Genomic DNA, 19,778 nt, shown 5'->3' with positions numbered 1-19,778 from the left:
CACTCTTGCTCCTTAAAGGCTACGCAGTTTCAGGAAGCGTTTACAGCAGTAGTGCGCCTGCGCAGCTGGTCCCACACCAAGTCGTCCGCCTCTCCCCGTCCGGCTAGCAGAGGGCGCTGTGAGGTAATGAAGGCGTCCCCCTTAGGGCTCTGGAACAGAGCGTAAAAGGGCGGGAGGCGAAGCTCGCTGACGGGCGTTCTAGCCTTGACTGCTCTGTCTCTATCACCCTTTGTCCTCCAACCTCCCCTGGGCACTGGGCCTGCGGGCCTGGTTGCTAGGCGGAAGCTGGGCGCGGCGGCTGCCGCTGCGGCGGCCGGGGCGTTTGAAAAGCGGCTACGCAGGCGGCAAAAGGTCCTCGGGCGGCGGGCTCGTCTCTGCCTGCAGACTGGCAGGGCTGCAGAGCGGCTTTTTCCTTGAGTCGGGGCAGAGTTAGGGTCTGGGCTGGCGGCTCGGGGCAGAGGAGCCGGGCGCGCTGCAGCAGACGGCGGTGGGACCTGGCTGCGGAGCGGGGTCCGGGCATCAGGGACCGGGACCCGGGGCGGGCAGTGGGGGTCCCGCCGGGGGTCTCGGATTACCCGCGACTCACCTGGACCTCACTTCCCCCCAGGCGACTTCGCCCCCAGACCGCCCACCGCAACCATGGTCTCCAAATCCGACCAACTGCTCATCGTCGTGTCCATCCTAGAAGGTGAGCGGCCTGAGGCTTGCTTTTGCAACTGCTGCCTCCCGAGTTTTAAAAGATTAGTGTGGGACCGAGGCCTTGTTAACCTTAAGAACCCTGTCATCTGTGTTTTTATGGTCCCCACAGACTTGTTCAAAGTTGTACGTAGTGAAGTCTGTTAGGCAATTGATTTAAAAATCTCTCCAGGGATATGCGCGCTATTAGGAATAAGTGATATTTAGCGTGACTAGCCATAGCCCCAGAGTATCTAGAGAAAACGATTTTCATCCAAAGCAGCACGTCGATGGCTTTTATATATGAGCTGAACGTGGTCCTGAGAAGCGCGTTTTGATCAGCGGTTCCCAATAATAGCACTTGTAAGAGCTTTGACTTGAATACAGGTTTCCTGCAATTCCAGAGTGTTGCGGAGGCAATTGCCTTTACACGTCTTGGTGGAGGACTCAGGGGACTACAGTTCTTAAGAGGGTATATTATACATTTCTTAAAAAGTGTGTTTTGGGTGAATGACATTTGTTTATTGGGGACTCATTGAGTGTCAGACACTGTGCTGGGAATGTAATAATAACAGTCCTGATTCTAAAAAGCTAAGGATGTAGCTTGGAGAGTGTGTCAGCAAATAATTCATCGGGATATGAAAGACCCTGATGAATGACCACCTCTGTCTGAGGAAACTGGGGAAGATTCACCAGAGGAGGTGGCGTTTCTTTGGGTCCTACAGATGGTTAGGAATTTGTCAGGTGAAAAAGGGAAGGGCATTCCAGGCAAAGGGAAGAGCAGAGAGCACTTCAAGTATGGAAAAGCAAGACACGTTTTGCCTTGCTTCATTATATTCATTCAGTAAATGTTGCTTACATTCAGTGTAGTTGGAGAACAGATTTGCAAGAAACTGGAGAGCAGAGGAGATAACAGGTGAATTGAGGACACTTTACGAATAATATGTTAAGAAGGAGTCATCTTGAGCCAGAGCAGAGGCCTGGCTGCATTCTTTCCCCCATGGGAGAGTATTTTATAAAGGCCTGGCGCTGTGTGAGGGACGAGAGCAAAGGAAACATTGTAATCCTAATCTTTGAATTTTGGGACAAGAGACTGACCAGAAGCCATAAAGATTTGGAGCACTATTAGCTGTTAGGTTACTTATTGTTTAAAAACGCAGGACTGAAATAACCTTCAAATTTGGTTAACAACACTTTTTAGACTTAAAACTGACCATGCTGTGAGAAAACAAACATCTACTTTCCCTCCAAGGATGTAGAGGTCTGTCCATGTGGGGAGATCACAGGACACAATATGTTGGGGTATAATATATTTAAAATATGTGATGTGGATTGTAAATATAGGTTTGAGGGTAGGGTGGGCGGGATGGCTGAAGTTCTTTAAGTAATAAGTGAGCTTTAGATATGTGACAGTTGAATTCTATGGACGACCCAGGCCAATCTGACAACCCAGGACATACATGCAGTTCATTTGGGGAAGCTGGTTTTAGAACAGCAGAAAATAAGGTCCTGAGAGAGGCATATTAGTGCTAACTGGGAGAGCGGTGCCATGTGTGTTAATATTCCTGATACAAAGTTTCAAGTGAGAGCCTCAGGCTTAAACTAAAAACGTTAGCAGTCAAGGTCTTTCTGACCAGCTTGATTCCCAACCAAGTAACTTGTGCCAGGGTGAGCATGGTGGGTGGAACATTGAAAAGATCAGCAAGATGACCAGGGTGAATATTTAGAAATGTCATGGTAAGAAATGAGCTTGTACAACTAGAGCAAATAGGCCTTGAAAGCCAGTTTAGAATTAATGTTCTAAGAAATAGATTGGCCTCATGTATTCCTAAATAGAATACTTTTCTCGAGTTCAGTTTAGTAGCAGTGTTCAAGGAAGAGAACCTGGAGTCAAGGATGTCAGTTAGGTTGTTACCACAAACATACCCGAAACTAGCATGTGGTCCTTCCTCCAAACTATTCTTCTCTTTTGTTTGTACTGTATTTCCATTCATCATAACCATGCTGTTGCCTCAAGCCAAGAATCTAGGAGTCATCCTCAGCCTGGATTCACTCTCCATTTCTAACTTCCAAATGGTCACCATGTAAAATTGATTTTATTTCTGAATGATAATAGATTCTACATGTAAGTTTTTGAATGAATGAGTTTCCATTGTGAGTGCCTTGGTAAGGGGCGCTCATCATCCACCTAACTTATTGTAATAATCTTTTCAATAGTCTGATTCTTGAATGTTTTCTTCCTTTCCAGAAACATCTAGACTTCCTCCATTACTCACTGGGGATAATCTTTCTGAAATGCAAATCTGATTTTCTTAAAGTCCTTCAGTGTCGTAAAGGGTTATGTCTGTATTTCTCAGAATGGCATACGTGGCCCTTTGTGGTAGACCTCTTGCCTACCTTTTCAGTCTCATTTCCCCTCATGTATTCCCAGCTCTTCGGCTTGGTGGAGGACTCGGGACTATAGCCCTTAAGAGTTACTTGCAATTTCTTGACTACACTTTTAGAAATGCCCTTTATTCAAAAGAAAATGGTTAAGCTTTTACCATGAACAAAATTTGGGCTATGTACTAGATTCCAAGGAGGAAGAAGACGGTTTCTATTCTCTCTGTATCATTGTCTGCTGCGAGGCAGGCACCTGTTTGTTCCACTTCACATCCTCTGTTCTCAAGCTTATTGGAAGCTGTTGGTTCTAATAATGTGGAAAATATAGGTTCTTTGACATATATGACATTTCATTTGGGGAAGCTGGGTATCTTTTGGAGCAGCAGAAATGAGGTCCTAAGAGGGGCCTCTGTTAATGCTAGTTGGGAGAGCTGTGTGATGTGTGTTAATACTCCCAATACAGTTTCAGTGAGAGCCTCAGGCTTAAACTCACAAGGTTAGCAGTCAAGGTCTTTTTAACAGCTTAATTCCTACACTTCCCCCACAAGTAGCTTGCGCCAGAGTGAGTAGCAGCAGGGATTTCTTTATTAATCAGTGGATAAAATTCCTCTCACTAGGATCCACCTTACCAGATTTATAAACAGGAGGACTAGTTGACTCAGGGCAAGATTCTTAGTGTTTCTTCGTTGATGTTCTTTAGCTTTCTGTTTTCAGTTTTTTTGGTTGTTTCTCTTAACTAGACCCTCAGGTTTTTTAGAGCAAGTACTCTGTTTTACTCATTTTGCACTCCACCGTCTGATATAATACCTGACTCTGAATATGTCTTCAGTAAACATTGATGAAATGGGGTTTAGCAGTACAAATGAAAAGTGATGTGTAGATAGAATATTTGAATACTTCTTGATAGTATACAATGTTGTCCTTGAGAATAGAATGAAGGAATCTATGTGGCTATTTTTCTTTAGCTAATTTGGAAAGTATGCTTTTTTTTTTTTTTTGAGACAGAGTATTGCTCTGTTGCCCAGGCTGTAGTGCAGTGACACGATCTCGGCTCACTGTGATCTCTGCCGCCAGGGTTCAAGCTATTCTACCTCAGCCTCCCGAGTAGCTGGGACTACAGGTGCGTGCCACCACGCCCGGCTAATTTTTTCATTTTTAGTAGAGACAGGATTTCACCAGGAAAGTATTCTTAACTGAGTTAACGGAAAAATTAAGATGCAGACAAGTTTGTTTTAACTAATTTATTTCCCAGCTCTTCAGATGACTGTTCTCTATTAAGTACTGCTATAGTAATATGTAAAATTCATGTAATCACATTAAGTCTTTAATTCCAGATGTTGTTGAGATCATTCCTACTCAAAGTGAGAACCAAGGACAGTAGCATTCACATCACCTTGGATCTTGTTAGAAATGTGGAATCTTAGGCCCACCCTAAATCTACTGAGTCAGAGTCTACATTTTAACAGGGTCCCTAAGTGATTCATGTGCACACTAATGTTTGAGAAGCACATATTTGTAAATTATAGCTTTCTATTTGATTCATGTGTCTTATGAATTATGAAGGTGGGTGTATATGTGAGCCTGCATTAGTGAGGTAGCTTATGGAATGTCAACCACACTTAACAGATACTAGTTTTAAAAAACACATGCTAGGCTGGGCGTGGTGGCTCATGCCTGTAATCCCAGCACTTTGGGAGGCCGAGGCGGGTAGATCACCTGAAGTCAGGAGGTCCAACGTGGCAAAACCCTGTCTCTACTAAAAATACAAAAATCAGCTGGGTTTGGTGGCATGCGCCTGTAATCCCAGCTACTCGGGAGGCTGAGGTAGGAGAATCGCATGAACCTGGGAGGCAGAGGTGGCAGTGAGCTGAGATTGCACCACTGCACTCCAGCCTGGGCAACAGAGTAAGACTCCATCTCAAAAAAAACCAACCAAACAAAAAAACACATGCTAAATGATCCTGTTTGATTTTTGTACACTTTTGATTAATCTGTATATTCTGTTTCTCCAGGTCGCCATTTCCCCAAACGTCCAAAGCATATGCTTGTAGTGGAAGCAAAGTTTGATGGAGAACAGTTGGCTACTGATCCTGTGGACCACACTGACCAGCCAGAATTTGCTACTGAGTTAGCCTGGGAAATTGACAGGAAGGCACTTCATCAGCACAGGTGATTATCATTTTCATTTTAAAGTAGCTTCTTCATTGGTTTCTTGTTTTTCAGGCTGTTATAAATAAATGCAGGTTGAGTATTTAATACTTGCGACCAGAAGTGTTTCAGATTTTTGGAATATCTGCATAATCAAATACCTCGGGGATGGGACCCAAGTCTAAACATGAAATTTATTTGTGTTTTACATTATACACATAGTCAAAGGTAGTTTTACATAATGTTTTAAATAAATTTTTCATAAAATGAAGTATGTGTTAAATGCTTGTGTGTGGAATTTTCCATTTGTGGCATTACGTCAGCACTCAAAGTTTTAGAATTTGGAGCATTTCAAATCAGGAATGTTCAACCTATAAATTTTGTATCTCTCATTATGTTATAGTGATAATTACAGTTATTGAGTGTTTTTTTAAATGTGACAGGAAATTTTTAAAGTGCTTTGCAACAAAAACAGTTAAACATCAGAACAACACTATGAAGCTGATATTTTTATTTCCGCTGTATTATAGATGAGGAAACTGAGGCCTGATAAGTTAAGTATTAGTAACTTGCTTTGAGTCTGTTAGCTTAGTAGTGGTAGAGCCCAGCCAGTCCAGCTCCAAAGCCTAAGCTTTTACACTACACTTACACTGAGCTGTTTGGGGTTTTTTTTCCTTATGTGTGAGACAGTAGATATTCTAGAAATACCTTGATGATACCTACTCAGTACTAAATATGGTTGGAATTCATTAATTCTGTTAATTTACTTATTGTATATTTACCTGGCTTGCCAAGGATATATAGAGGGGTATCCAGTGAAAAGCTATGAAAGTAATTCTATCAAGGTTTCTTTCTAATTAATTTATGTTTGATTTTAAACAAAACCACTTTATTAGTATATAAAATAGACTTATAGTATATATTTTTTGTGAACTCTGTGACTGGAAGCAAGCAACAACAATAAAAGCAATACTCTTATTTATTAAAGGATTAAAAATATATTTTCTTCTGGGAAACATGTTGTCACTTTAATACTTGCTTGTTCTCAGTACTAAATTAAATCAAAATGGAAAGTTAAAGCAAGGAAAACTCAATTTGCCTCTATTGCTAGAGTAGTCCATGGATTTATTTGAAGAATTATTGCATCTTTAGAGAATATCAATGTTGGATTTCCTTTTAGTGGTGTCTGTAATGGAGTCCTGCTATGAGCTGTTAGAGCTTCCATTTTGTTAGTGCCAGATTAGTACCACTCTGATTGTTGTAGGCTGAGAAAATACAGATAAATTGAATTTATAAGTGATGAGTTTGTGCTAAGTGCAGTTCTATAATAATTCCACTAGATAAAAGCAATGGCAAAATCTATTCAGCTTAATGCATGAGCCAGTTTAGGAGTTCCCAACTAAAACAGAGCCCATGCTAAACAAGCCAATATCATTCTTTCAGAATATTGTCTTAAATTATTAATTTAAATTTTAATTTATTTTATATTCCTGTTTGTTTTTTAGCTACAAAAGAGCTATAAGCATGTATTTCTAATTTTATATATGTTGCAGTATAAGAAAAATAAAATAGATCCTGAAAATTCATGATAATTTTTTACTTTCAGAAAGTTTTACACGTTACAGAAGCTTGAGAAACATTGACCTACGTGATGGCTTCTTAGATGAAAGAATGTAAAATATGTTGACATGTTTTGTATAATATTTAGTTGGTGTAGAGGTTAGTAGATATAATTAATAGTTCTTGCCTCTTTATTTTTTTTTATTTTTTTTTAATTTTGGAGTCTTGCTCTGTCGCCCATGCTGGAGTGCAGTGGTGTGATCTGGGCTCACTGCAACCTCTGCCTCCCAGGTTCACGTGATTCCCCTGCCTCAGCCTCCTGAGTAGCTGGGATTACAGGTGCGTGGCACCACACCCAGCTAATTTTTTTTTTTTTTTTTTTTTTGTATTTTAGTAGAGATGGGGTTTCACCATGTTGGTCAGGATGGTCTCGATTTCCTGACCTTGCAATCTGCCTGCTTCGGCCTCCCAAAGTGCTGGGATTACAGGTGTGAGCCATTGCACCTGGCCTAGTTCTTGCCTGTTGAAGAGTTTTTTAGACAATATAAAATAGATATAGTTTTATCCAACAAAATTATAAGTATCTTGATAATAGGTAATATTTTCAAGGCTAACAGAAAGTTTATTAAGCAAAAACCATTTTATTTATCACATGTTTTGTTATAGGCTGCAACGTACTCCTATCAAACTCCAGTGTTTTGCCTTGGATCCTATAACTTCAGCCAAGGAAACCATAGGTTACATCGTTCTGGATTTAAGAACCGCCCAAGAAACAAAGCAGGTATTGCCCTTTTGATGTTTTGCTAATGATTATGTTAGACAGTTGATTATTTTCAGTAGATAACAGATTGATGAAAAGGACGTGAAATACTAGACCTGATCAATCATAGGCTTAAGCCAACATGGCAGTTTTTTTTTTTTTTTTTTTTTGAGATGGAGTCTCTGTTACCCAGGCTGGAGTGCAGTAGCACAATCTTGGCTCACTGCAACCTCCACTTTCCAAGTTCAAGCAGTTCTCCCTGCCTCAGCCTCCTGAGTAGCTGGGATTACAGGCGCTCATCACCATGCCTGGCTAATTTTTGTCTTTTTAGTTGGAGTTTTGCGCCATGTTGGCCAGGCTGGTTTCAAACTCCTCACCTCAGGTGATCTGCCTGCCTCAGCCTCCCAAAGTGCTGAGATTACAGGCGTGAGCCACTGCACCCAGTCAGTATGCCAGTTCTTATGTTTTAGTTTATGAATTAGATTTAGAAAATCTCAACGTTTTAATCATTTCCTTGGCCAAGAACTGTCCTTCTCAAAAAAAGTCTCTGAACTCACTTGTATCCAAGTTGCTATTATCAGAAGCTTAACATGCCTAGCCCCTGAGCTTTCCTTTTAAAGGTGGTTAATCCTCTTCCAATGTTTCCTGCTTCAGTGAATTGTCGCCACTCCCCTTTCGGTTTTACAAGTTAGAAATACAGAAGTCTTCCTTGACATTTTTCCTTTTCCTTCCCCCATAACCACCTATTCCAGTTGGTTTTTTCCCTCCTGATCTCTCTGCTATTCTTTTCACTGCTGCCACTCCAAACTCAGCTGCTATTGTTTCTTACCTTGGCTATCATAATAGCCTCCCTGCTTCCTGCTCCTTGCATAGCAGTCAGAGCAAGTGAACTTATTGAAACACACTTGATGTTATTTAACCAGTACCTCTCTCTCTGCCCCACTACTCCCAAGAAAAGGAACTCAGAATCGTCCTGATTCCTGTGATAGTGACTTTTATTATTTAACATGGTGCTGTTTAGGGCTTTTTTTTTTTTTTTTTTTTTTTTTGAGATGGAGTCTTGCTCTGTCGCCCAGGCTGGAGTGTAGTGGCGCTATCTCAGCTCACTGCAAGCTCCGAGTCCTGGGTTCACGCCATACTTCCGCCTTAGCCTCCCGAGTTGCTGGGACTACAGGTGCCTGCCACCACGCCCGGCTAATTTTTTTTAAATTTTTTTTTTTACTTTTAGTAGAGATGGGGTTTCACCATGTTAGCCAGATGGTTTCAAACTCCTGACCTCATTATCTGCCTGCCTGGGCCTCCCAAAGTGCTGGGATTCCAGGCGTGAGCCACCGCGCCCAACCGCTGCTTAGGGCTTTGAGTCTCTTCTGCCCTTTTCGTATGTGACTGCCTTTAGAAACCTCCTTGCAATGTTTCTGCTTGTCTTGGGTCATAATTTTCTTCAGGGGGAAAAAAAGCTAAAAAATTAAAATAATATCTTCTCTTTTATTTAAAACTCCTTTCTTGATTTGAATCTTAAATTGGTATTCTGTGAAGAAAAATTTATCTCTTACTAACGTTTTTGCTGCTGATAGCAATGATATTTGCGTATGATCAGTCAGCCTAGCCCAAGGTTGGAATAATTTAAAAGAAACTGCAATTTTAAAATGCTTTAAAAGAGGACTTGTTTTCCTCCCATCCTTGGTACTCATTACCTCTCTGCCCCTAAATCTTACCCTGAAAAGGTTTTTCCTTCTTTAGTTTTAGACCCTGGGCCTTGATTGGGCTCTTGATGTTTCTCTTAACCACCTTCTCTCATGTAACGTGCAAGTGTCTAGAAGACACTTCTGCAGTCAGTTTAGTTGCAGAGAAGGTAAATCCTCTTAGGAGGGTATCTGAGGGATGAGGTCACACCTTTAAATACTCTTGGCATTCCTTGTCCCCTTGCCCTCTAGGACAGTTTGTCAACGTATTTGTAATCAAAGTTAGGGAGAAATGGCTCAGTTATTTAAACCAAATGCTGTATTGCTTATTCTCTCCTGTTTGTCAGCATAAATATTTGAAATTGGATGGTACAATATTTGAAGCTCAAAATAAATTGATTCTCTGTAAATAAATATAAACAGAAAAAAATCCAGACTTATTTTTCTGAGTTATGTAACAGAAAAAGTCATCAATTCTCTGAGTAGCTGGAAATCTTTCTTTCAGGCTTATATTCAAAATTATAACATATTTGTCATAAGAAATACATCAATAAACTGCATTATGCGTTTTTATCTTTAAAAACTTAAGTTGTTGATTTTTATTTAAACCTATGGCCTACTTAATTCTGTTTTACTTATCAAACATGACTTGAATGTAAAATAGCAGTATAGGCACCATTTATTAATGTCTTTATATAACAAAGACAATATAAGCACCATCTACTATATCTTTATATAACAAATTATCAGAGTAAAAAATGCTGTTTCCAAGTATTGAGATGGTGTTCCCACTGACCAGTGATTCCTGCACTAATAATATATGTAGGCATGATGTATTTCAGGCGGTCTTGAGTACTAGAATTTCTGAGGTTGGTCTATTGGGGATATTAAAATAATTTAGGATGCTTTATTCTGTAAGAAGGGTTTTGTTTCAGTATCAGTCAAGTACCTGGTTCATAATCCACCACTCTTCCATCAGGCCTTGACTTTAGTATTTTGTTAATGCTTTTTATTAACACTAATAAGATTTTCTTTTTTCTTTTTCTTATTTATTTATTTTTTTTGCAACAGGATCTCACTCCTGTTGCTCAGGCTGGAGTGCAGTGGTGCGATCATGGCTCATTGCAGCTTCAATTTATCATGCTCAAGCAATCCTCCCATCTCAGCCTCCCAGGTGTGCACCACCATGCCTGGCTAATTTTTCGTATTTTTAGTAGAGACGGACGGGATTTCGCCATGTTGCCCAGGCTGGTCTTGAACTCCTGGACTCAAGTGATGTGCCCACCTCGGCCTTCCAGAGCGTTGGGATTACAGGCATGAGCCATCCATCCAAGATTTTCCTTTGCTTATTGATATAAGCAGAACGAAGCAGGTCTGTGGCAGAAAGAAAAGGTATACTTTTAAAATGTGAGAAGATAGAGGTTAAGGAATTAGAAAACTGGTAGTTTTTTGTGTTGCTTAAGGGATGGAGTGACATTGGGGATATAAGGTGAAAGGTAGAAAGAAATATATTATGCTTTCTTCCTTTTAATATTTTACCTCTTGAAGCATAGAAGACAAGCAAAGAGAACAATTTAAACTTCTACATAGTTTTTCCAGAGGAAAATTCAGTTGATGGCTTCCTGAGGAGGATTAATTTGTTTTGAGAAAAATGTGAAAAAAAATTGTTTATAGAGGATAAAGTACTGAAAAGCTACAAGAAATTTATTTAGAACCATATAGCATTTCCCAATATTTTTTTTCCCTTATTAACTAGTAGGTGTTTTGTTATTTTGTTATTCTCTAGGCACCAAAATGGTACCAGTTGCTGAGTAATAAATACACCAAATTCAAGTCTGAGATACAGATAAGTATTGCTTTGGAAACCGATACAAAGGCACCAGTGGATAGCTTTAAAGCAAAGGGGGCTCCCCCTCGAGATGGAAAAGGTTTGTGCATCATCTCTAAAAACATTCTCTGAGAAGTTCCATCTTTGGACTAGAGCTTTAGGAAGGGGGAGTGTTATAGGGAGATATATGCAGGGTGTAAACTGTTCATCAGACAAGTGTTGTGACATTGTTACACATGCAGCACTTGTTGCTCTTAGCTCTTGTTTACAAATCTTAGGACATTTTTTTCTTTATTTGTTATGTAATAGAACAAAGCACAATGTTGTATAGTTTTAAAAATTTGCTACTTAGGACAATTTTCTTCCTAGGATGAGTACAGGAAAGCCCAAAATGGTCATGCTGTTCCCTGTTTATTAACTCAACTGTAGTTTAACAAAACCTTTATATTTTTTCTTTTTTAATTAATACACTTTATTTTTTAGAGCAGTTTTAGTTTCACAGTAAAATTAAGCAGAGAGAAATGAGAGTTCTTCTATATACTCCCTGTCCCCACATATTTGCAGCCTGCCTGCTGTCAACATGCCACACCAGAGTGGTGATGCTACAGTGCATGAACATACATCATTCATATCAGTGTCACCTAGGGTCCATAGTTTTACATTGAGTTTCTCTCTTTGTGTTGTACATTCTATGGGTTTTGACAAATGTAAATGACTCGTAGTATCCACTATTGTAGTATCATACAGAGTAGTTTCACTACCCTAAAAATCATCTGTGCTCCTCCTATTCATTCCTCCCTCCTCCCAGCCCCCTTGGCAACTATTGATCTTTTTTACTGTCTCCATAGTTTTGCCTTTTCCCGAATGTCATATCGTTGGAATAATTTCATATACAGCCTTTTCCAGATTGGTTTCTTTCCCTTAGTCGTAAGTGCATGTAAGGTTACTTCATGTCTTTGCATGGCTTGATAGCCCATTTCTTTTGAGTGCTGAGTAATAGTCAATTGTCTGGATGTATCAGTTTATTTTTTCACTCAGCTCCTAAGGGACGTCTTGGTCGCTTCTAACTTTTGGCAATTATAAATAAAGCTACTGTAAACTGCTGTAAACATCTGTGTGCAGGTTCTTATGTGGACAGAAGTTTTCAGTTCGTTTGGGTAAATTTCCAGGATTTCAGTCATTGGATCATGTGGTAAGAGTATGTTTAGTTCTGTAAGAAATATCCGCACTACTTTCCAAAGTGGCTGTGCTATTTGGCATTCCCACCAGCAATGAGTGAGAATTTCTGTTGCTCCATATTGTTACCAGAATTTAGTGGTGTTAGTGTTTTGAATTTTGGCCATTCTACTAGGTATATCATAGTATCTCGTTGTTTTAATTTGCAGTTCCTCAATGACATAGGATGTTGAGCATGTTTGCATATGCTTACCTACTATGTGTATATCTTCTCTGAGGTATCTGCTCAGGTCTTTGGCCCATTTTTAAATTGGGTTGTTCATTTTCTTGTTGAATTGTAAGAGTTCTTTGTATATTTTGGATAATAGTTCTTTATCAGATATGAATTTTACATACATGTTTTCCCAGTATGTGGCTTAACTTCTCATTCTGTTGATATTGTCTTTCCCAGAGCAGAAGTTTTAAATTTTAATGAAGTCCAGCTTATGAGATGTTGCATTCATGGATTGTGCCTTTGTAGTTGTATCTGAAAAATCATTGCTACCACCCAAGGCCATCTAGGTTTCTCCTTTGTTATCTTCTAGGACTTTTATAGTTTTGCAGTTCACATTTAGGTCTGTAATCCTTTCTGAGTTAATTTTTGGAAAGGTCGTAAGGTCTGTGTCTAGATTCACTTTTTGCATATATGTGTCCAGTTGTTCCAGCACCATTTGTTGAAAATACTTTCTTTGCTCCATTGCGTTGTCTTTCTCCTTTGTCAAAGATCAGTTGACTTTACTTATGTGAGTCTATTTCTGGTCTCTTTATTATGTTCCATTGATCTGTTTGTCTATTTGTTTGTCAATGCAACACTGTCTTGATTACTGTAGCTTCAAGTAGGACTTGAAGTCAGTGCCAGTCCTCTGACTCTATTCTTTGTCTTCAATATTGAATTGGCTGTTCTGATTCTTTTGCTTCTCCATATAAACTTAAGAATTAGTTTGTCAGTATCTACAAAATAATTTGCTGGGATTTTTATTGGGATTGTGTTTAATCTGTAGATCAAGTTGGGAAGAACTGACATCTTGACAATATTGAGTCTTCCTGTCTGTGAACATGCACTCCATTTATTTAGTTCTTTGATTTCTTTTATCAAAGTTTTATAGTTTTCTTCATACAGATCTTACATATTTTGTTAGATTTATATCTGAGTTCTTTATTTTTGGGGGTGTTCATGTAAATTTTATTTGTTCATTGTTGGCATATAAAAAAACTGTTGACTTGTGTATTTGTATCTTATAACCTTGCTATAATCTCGTGTGTGTGTGTGTGTGTGTGTGTGTGTGTGTGTGTTTTGCTTGTTTTGTTTTTTGAGACAGGGTCTTGCTCTGTCACCCAGGCTGGAGTGCAGTGGTGTGATCTTGGCTTACTGTATCCCTGTGTCCTGGGTTCAAGCGATTCTCCTGCCTCAGCTTCCTAGGTAGCTGGGACTACAGGTGTATGCCACCATGCCCAGCTAATTTTTGTGTTTTAGTAGAGAGAGGGTTTCACTACATTGGCCAGGCCAGTCTCAAACTACTGACCTCAGGTGATCTGCCTGCCTCAGCCTCCCAAAGTCCTGCGATTACAGGCATAAGCCACCACACCTGGCCTTTATTTAAATTCGTTTCGTCGTCATTGTTGATTCTTTCCACAGACTTTTTTATGTAATCGTGTCCTCTGTGAACAAAGACAATTATATTTTTTCTTTCCTAATCTGTATACTTTTCCTTTTCTTTTGTATTAGTAAGGCTCTAAGTTTGATGTTGAAAAGGTGTGGTGAGAGGGGACATCCTTGTCTTGTACCTGATCTTGAATGCTTCAGGTTTTTCACCATTAAGTATAATGTTAGCTGCAGGTTTTTAAATATTCTTTATTAATTGAGGAAGTTTCCTTCTAATTCTGGTTTATTGAGAGTTTTTATCATTAATAGATAATGGATTTTGTCAAATACTTTTTCTGCATCTATTGATAAGATTATGTGATTTTGTTTTTCTTCATTAGGCTGTTGATGTGATGGATTACATTAATTGATTTTCGAATGTTGAATCAGTCTTGCATACCTGGGATAAATCCCACTTGATCATGGTGTATATTTTTCTTTCTAAAAACCTTTTGTAAAGATGGAATCTCCCTATGTTGCCAAGACTGGTCTCGAACTCCTGGGCTCAAGTGATCCTCCCACCCCAGCCTCCCAAAGTGCTGGAATTACAGGTGTGAGCCACCATGCCCGGCCTATAATTCTTTTTATACACTGATGGATTTGATTGGCTAATATTTTGTTGAAGATTTTTGCATTTGTGTTCATGAGAGATATGGGTCTGTATTTTTTGTTTTCTTTATTGTAATGTCTTTGATTTTGGTATTAGGATGATGCTGGCCTCATAGAATGAGTTAGGAAGTATTCTCTATGTTTCTGTCTTCTGAAAGAGATTATACAGAATTGGTATAATTTCTTCCTTAAATGTTTGGTGGAATTCATCAGTGATTTCTAGACCTGGTGCTTTCTGTTTGGGAAGGTTACTGATTATTGACTCAATTTCTTTAATAGATATAGGCCTATTCAGATTGTCTATTTACTCTTGTATGAGTTTTGGCATATTGTTTCTTTCAAGGAATTGGTCTAATTCATCTAGATTATCAAATTTGTGGGCCTAGACATCTTCGTAGTATTCCTTTATTATTATTTTAATACCCATAGGCGCTGTAGTGATCCCATCTTTCATTTCTGATATTGGTAATTTGTATCCTTCCTTTTCTTTTTTTTTTTTTTTTTTTCTTATTGAGCCTGGCTAGAGGCTTATTGATTTTATTTATCTTTTCAGAGAACCAGCTTTTGATTTTGTTAATTTTTCTATATTGATTTCCTGTCTTCAGTTCCATTGATTTTTCTCTAATTTTTATTATTATCTTCTGCTTACTTGGACCTAATTTGCTCTTCTTTTTCTGGTTTCCTAAAGTGGAAGCTTAGATGTTTGATTTTAGATCTTCTCTTCTAACAAACGTATGCATTTAATGCTGTAAATCTTCCTCTAAGCACTGCTTTCATTGCGTGTCACAATTTCCGTGCCCAGCGAAATTATCCTTCAAAAGTGAAGGAGAAATAAAAACTCTCAAATAAAAATTGTGTCTCACAATTTTTGTTGTGTTTTCATTTTCATTTAGTTCAAGATATTTTAAATTTATCTTGAGATTTTTTTTTTAACCCATGTTTTATTTAGAAGTATGTTTAATCTCCAAGTATTTTGGGATTTTCCAGCTATCTCTGTTACTGATTTCTAGTTTATGTAGCCTTGATAGCAGACACGATTACTATTCTTAAATTTGTTCATGTGTGTTTTATGGCCCAGAATTGCTCTGTCTTGGTGAACTTTCTCTGTAAGCTTGAGAAGAATATGTATTCTGCTGCTGTTGTTTGAAGTGGTCTATAGATATCCATTGCGTCCAGTTGATTGATAATGTTGAGTTCAACTATGTCAATGATTTTCTGCCTGCTGGATCTGTCCATTTTTGATAGTGTGTGTTAAAGTCTCCAAGTTGGATTCAGCTGTTTCTCCTTGCAGTTCTGTTAGTTTTTGCTGCATGTATTTTGATACTCTGTTAGGTGCATTCACATTAAAAATTATTTTGTCTCTTTGGAGAATTGACTCCTTTATGATCATGAAATATTCCTCTTTCCTTGTTAACTTTCTTTGGTCTGTAGTCTCTTCTATCTGAAATTGATATAACTCCTACCATTTTCTTTTGATTAGTATAGCTTTTAATCTATATTTGTTTTTATATTTAAAGTGGGTTTCTTGTAGATAACATATAGTTGGATCTTGTTTTTTGATCCACTCTGACAATCTGTTTTTTAATTGGTACATTTAAACTATTGATGTTCGAGGTGATTATTAATATGTTGTGTGAATAACCTTATTTGTTAGTGTTTTGTATTTGTTTCTCTTGTTCCTTAGTCCTGTTTTTGTCTGTTACTCTTTTCCCACGTTTGTGGTTTTAATTTTATTTTCTCTTTCTTGCATATCAGTTATACTTTTTTGTTTTTGTTCTTTTTTTACTTTTTTAGTGGTTGCCCTAGAGTTTGCACTATACATTTACAAATTTCGAATAACAGTATACTGCTTTTACTTTGAAGGTCCAGCTTCAAATAACACAATTCTGCTTCACAGGTTGTTTTAGGTATTTTAAAATAAAATATTACTAATCCCTCCTTCTTGTCCCTTGTATCATTACTTTCAGTTACACATCAGCATACACACGCACATGCGTGTACACACATATAATTGAAGAACCTTTTATCTGTTAGATCAATTAAGAATAAAAAAAAGTTTTTATTTTATTTTCATTTATTCTCTGATGATGTTCATTTCTTTGTGTAGATCTGAGCTTTTTACCCATGCCATTTTTCTTGTCTGTGAAGAGCTTTTTAGTATTTCTTGCACACAGGTCTACTGGCAACGAATGCCCTCAATTTTTATTTGAGAGTTTTTATTTCTCCTTCACTTTTGAAGGATAATTTAACTGGGCACAGAATTCTAGGGTGTTGTTGTTTTTTTTTTTTTCTCTCAACATTGTAAATACTTCACTCTACCCTTCTTGCTTGCATGGCTTCTGAGAAATTGGATGTAATTCTTATCTTTGGTCTCCTAGAAGTAAGATTTTTTTTTTCCTGTTTGACTTCTTTCAATATTTTCTCTTTAGCTTTGATTTTCTGATGTTTTTATATGGGATGCCTAGCAGCAAGTTTTGTTTTGGCATTGATCCTGCTCAGTGTTCTCTGAGCTTCCTGAATCTGTGGTTTGGTGTGTCATTAATTGGGGGAAATTCTCAGTAATTATTGCTTCAAATATTTCTTCTGTTCCTTTCTCTCTTTTTTCTTCTGGTATTCCCAGTCTGTGTTTATTACCCCATTTTTAGTTATCTCACAGTTCTGAGATGTTCTGTTCTGTTCTGTGTTCCCCCCCCCCGCCCCCCCAGTCTTTTTTCTCTTGACGTTCCAGTTTTGGAAATTCCTATTGTCATATCAAGCTAAGAGATTCTTTCCTTAGCCTGTGTCCCATCTACTAATGAACCAATTCTCATAGTCATTCATTTCTGTTATAGTATTTTTTTGTCTCTAGCATTTCTTTTTTATTCTTTCTTACACTTTACCATCTTTCTGCTCCCATTATCTCTCTGCTCTTGTATGCTGTCTACTTTTTTCATTAAATCCTTATAAGGCATATTAATCATAGTTTAAAAATTTTTTTCTGTTTTGATGATTCCAACATTCCTGCCATAAGCTTGTTTCGTCTCTTCAAAACTGTGTTTTTTCTTTCTGTTTTTTTTTTTTCCTTTTAGTATGCCTTGCAATTTTTTGTTGCAAGCCGCACAAGATGTATGGGGCAAAAGGAACTGCTATAAATAGACCTTAGTAATGTAGTGGTCAGGAGTGGGGAAGGAGAAGCATTCTATAGACTTATGGTTAGGTCTCAGTCTTTTACTGAGCCTGTGCCCCTTGGGTCTGAACTTCACCATTGCTTCTCAGTTTTTTCTCCCCTTAGATGGGGCAGAGTGTCTGGAGGGGCTGGAGTTGTGTATTCCCTTCCCTTGCATGGAAGACCAGAGGCAGCTGGAGTTGGGTATTTGTCTTCTCCCAGGTCAGTTAAGCTCTGATAGAACCTTAACAGGTTAGGCTCTGGCAAATAGTTTCTCCCGAGGGCAGGCCTTGTTAACAAAAGCAGAATTGTCTTTTCTCTTCCCTATGCCAGAAGAATGAGGGAACTTTTCTCTGATATTCACTGTGAGGACCTGGTAGAGCTCCTGGAGGTAAAAGTCACAAAAGTGTGGGGCTCCCTTGTGACTGGGTCCCCCTGGAGTTTTTATCTCTCAGGCTGTTTCACACCAAGCTAGTAGCAATTCCTCCCAGTTCAGGTTTTCCTACTTCCTGCATTGGCTCTTTCTGTTCCAAAATTGTGATTCTCTGTAGCTCCCTGTTTGTTTCCTTAGTTTTGGGGAGCAGCAGTTTTTTGAGACTTCACTTCTCCGACAGATCTATGGAGAGTTGTTAATTTTTAGTTCGTCCAGCTGTTTATTTGCTATTAGGGCTAAGTGAAGATTTCTAAGCTCTGTGTGCCAGACTGCATTATTTCTTCTTCAGTGTTTTACAGTCCCTATTTTCTTTTTGGTAAAATGATGGAATTGAATGAGATAGTCTCTAAAGTTCTTTCCTACTCTAATATCTAGTGATTCCATCTCTTGTGTAAACTTTTTCTGTAGAGGAAGAAGGAAGAAGGTGTCTTCTGGAAGTGAGAGAAACGAGTAGTGAAATTGAAATCATACAATTGGCATTCTGTGCTTCAGTCATGTTGCATGCAATGTCCTAGACTTATCTGGAAAATAACGTTAATAGCACTCTTTGTATTGGCATATACATTCTTAGTTCAGTGAATTTATAAATAGTCTTGTCCTAAAAGTTTAATTCTGAGTTGAGAATTACCTTTTGAATTGAGAAGATAATTATAATTCAGTATTTTAACAATAACTTTTCCTCAGTTTCTTCTCTTACCAGTACTTCTTAACTTCCTTTTAGCCTTTTCATCCTCTTCCCAACCTTTATATGTTAAAGAAATCTCTTCTCATTCTGTATACACTCTTCTAATGCAATCTTATTTATTTACCAGGCATCAATCATACTCTTCTGTGCCAAAGACCCCCCACTTAGGCCTTTGGACCCAAATAGCACTTGCCTCCTGGATATCTTCTTTTGGATGACCTCTAGGCACCATGAACCCAATAGATGGTTAAATTGAACTTCAGCGATGTGTTTGCCAAAATGGCGTATGTCATAAGTAGTGAAATCAGAATATGAACTTGGAAGTCAGATTCTAGAGCCTTTATTATTTTTTCCCTTAGTGAAAAAATATTTTTAAGAATTTGTTTTCTGTTGTGAAATAATCTGTCTTCCCCAAAAGTTGGAAGTATGTTATGAAGAAGAATATTTTTCCCTGGACTATTTGAGGGGAATTTACTACCTAATGCACCTGAATATTTGCAGTATTTATTAGAGCATTCTCCTTCATAATCATGGTATATCCATCAGAACTGGGAAATTTACATCAATATGTGAACACATATAACCTTATTACATTAATGAAACATTGATACATTATTACCACCTAATTTCATTTGAGTTTTGTTTTACCAATTGTCTTTTCCCAGTAATTTCTGTTATAGGTAAAGGATTTAGTTTAGAATTAGATGTTTATATTGAATTGTTGTATCTGTGTATTCTGAAATAGTTCCTTGATCTTTCCATGACCTTAACATTTTGAAAATTGCAGGCCAGTTAATTTGTAGATTGTTTCATGACTTGAGTTTGTCTGATTTTAGATTTAGCTTATGCATCTTTGGCAGGAATATCACCGAAGAGATGCCACGTTCTTCCCATTGCATCTTATCAGGTGGTGCACAGTTTTGATTTGTCCTATTACTGATGCTAACTTTGATGACTTGATTAAAGTGTTGTGTGTTAGTGTTCTCAACTGTAAACTTGTTCTTTTTTCCTTTG

At 38.2% G+C, this 19,778-nt stretch overlaps 1 protein-coding gene across 6 annotated transcripts in view; it reads left to right on the top strand.

The window, feature by feature from the left end:
- Positions 1–227: 227 nt before the first annotated feature.
- The window catches only part of CEP120 (centrosomal protein 120), a 75,994-nt gene continuing 56,443 nt past the window's right edge, over positions 228–19,778 (top strand). For 2 of the 6 annotated variants that reach the window (XM_021939628.2, XM_031666432.1), the window contains exons 1-4: positions 286–688; positions 5,070–5,226; positions 7,432–7,546; positions 10,994–11,135. In XM_021939628.2, the coding sequence (XP_021795320.1) occupies positions 640–688; positions 5,070–5,226; positions 7,432–7,546; positions 10,994–11,135 (463 nt within the window). In that variant the 5' untranslated portion in view covers positions 286–639. Of the gene's footprint in view, positions 689–5,069; positions 5,227–7,431; positions 7,547–10,993; positions 11,136–19,600; positions 19,672–19,778 lie in introns of those variants that run through there. The other 4 variants (XM_009208983.4, XM_009208984.4, XM_021939629.2 and 1 more) reach the window with 4 other exon arrangements.

Source organism: Papio anubis, chromosome 5, assembly GCF_008728515.1.
Source record: "Papio anubis isolate 15944 chromosome 5, Panubis1.0, whole genome shotgun sequence".
Lineage (NCBI taxonomy): Eukaryota > Metazoa > Chordata > Mammalia > Primates > Cercopithecidae > Papio > Papio anubis.
The sequence above is the reverse complement of the archived record's forward strand: the minus strand, read 5'-3'. Positions and strand labels throughout refer to the sequence as shown.